The 1,310-nt window shown below is 42.4% G+C and overlaps 1 protein-coding gene across 1 annotated transcript in view; it reads left to right on the top strand.

Annotated features, from left to right (window-relative positions):
- slc6a8 (solute carrier family 6 member 8) overlaps positions 1-1,310 on the top strand; it is a gene marked incomplete at its 3' end in the record, with an annotated part of 12,036 nt that overhangs the window by 6,102 nt on the left and 4,624 nt on the right. The window contains exons 3-4 of the mRNA XM_031839093.1: positions 335-469; positions 917-1,020. Of these exons, the coding sequence (XP_031694953.1) occupies positions 335-469; positions 917-1,020 (239 nt within the window). The remainder of the gene's footprint in view (positions 1-334; positions 470-916; positions 1,021-1,310) is intronic.

Below are 1,310 nucleotides of genomic sequence, written 5' to 3' on the forward strand. Positions count from 1 at the left end.
TGTGTGTGTGTGTGTGTGTGTGTGTGTGTGTGTGTGTGTGTGTGTGTGTGTGTGTGTGTGTGTGTGTGTGTGTGTGTGTTCAGTCTCAGCAGGTCTCCTCTCCTTTGTTTCCTTTAGATCAGGTTCAATAACTGAAACAATCTCAGATCTGTGTTCATTACTAGACGACTACTAGAGTTTTCATTTGTGTTTTCAGAGTATTTTTCTTGTATTTTCTGGTATTTTCCAGTGAAAACTAGTACAAGAAAAACATCAGCTACACATTTTATACACTTTAAAGTTATGTGTGTTTTGTGTTAACATGTGTGTGTGTGTGTGTGTGTGTCTTTTTCAGATTGTGTACTTCACGGCGACCTTCCCCTACATGGTCCTCATCATCCTGCTGGTCAGAGGCGTCACACTTCCTGGAGCCTACGACGGCATCATGTACTACATCAAACCTGATTGGTCCAAACTGGGGGAGGCTCAGGTCGGTTCACAGCAGAACAGGTTCTTCTAACAAGAACTAGTTCACAGCAGAACGGGTTCTTCTAACAAGAACTAGTTCACAGCAGAACAGGTTCTTCTAACAAGAACTAGTTCACAGCAGAACGGGTTCTTCTAACAAGAACTAGTTCACAGCAGAACGGGTTCTTCTAACAAGAACCAGTTCACAGCAGAACGGGTTCTTCTAACAAGAACCAGTCACAGCAGAACAGGTTCTTCTAACAAGAACCAGTTCACAGCAGAACGGGTTCTTCTAACAAGAACCAGTTCACAGCAGAACAGGTTCCAGTCCGACATTTCTTCTTGCTGTCGTTCCTTTCTGTTTCTTCGTCTCACTGTAACAGCAGAATTTTTAAACATATGAAAGATTCTGAGCTGAGCAGTGAAGGCATCACACACCCCTGACCTTTGACCTGTGATCTCCTTTCAGGTGTGGATCGACGCCGGCACACAGGTCTTCTTCTCCTACGCTATCGGGCTCGGAGCTCTGACGGCTCTGGGAAGCTACAACCGCTTCAACAACGACTGCTACAAGTACGTTTACTGAGCGCCCTCTAAGTACTGCTGGCTAGTATAATCTACTGTAGTACTTCATTTTTATGAGTACATCATATGTTTGTACTTAAAAGAACACTTAATACTTCAGTTGATCACAAACATTTAACTTCACCAAATCTAGCGATACAAAGTTTACAAAAAACATCTGAGAAGAAACTAAAGTACAATATGTACCTCTGAGGTGTAGTACAGTATAAAGTACAATATCTACCTCTGAGGTGTAGTACAGTATAAAGTACAATATGTACCTCTGAGGTGTAGTACAG

The sequence above is a fragment of the Anarrhichthys ocellatus genome, unplaced genomic scaffold (assembly GCF_004355925.1).
Source record: "Anarrhichthys ocellatus isolate YVR2014 unplaced genomic scaffold, GSC_Weel_1.0 scaffold1266, whole genome shotgun sequence".
In the NCBI taxonomy this organism is placed as follows: Eukaryota; Metazoa; Chordata; class Actinopteri; order Perciformes; family Anarhichadidae; genus Anarrhichthys; species Anarrhichthys ocellatus.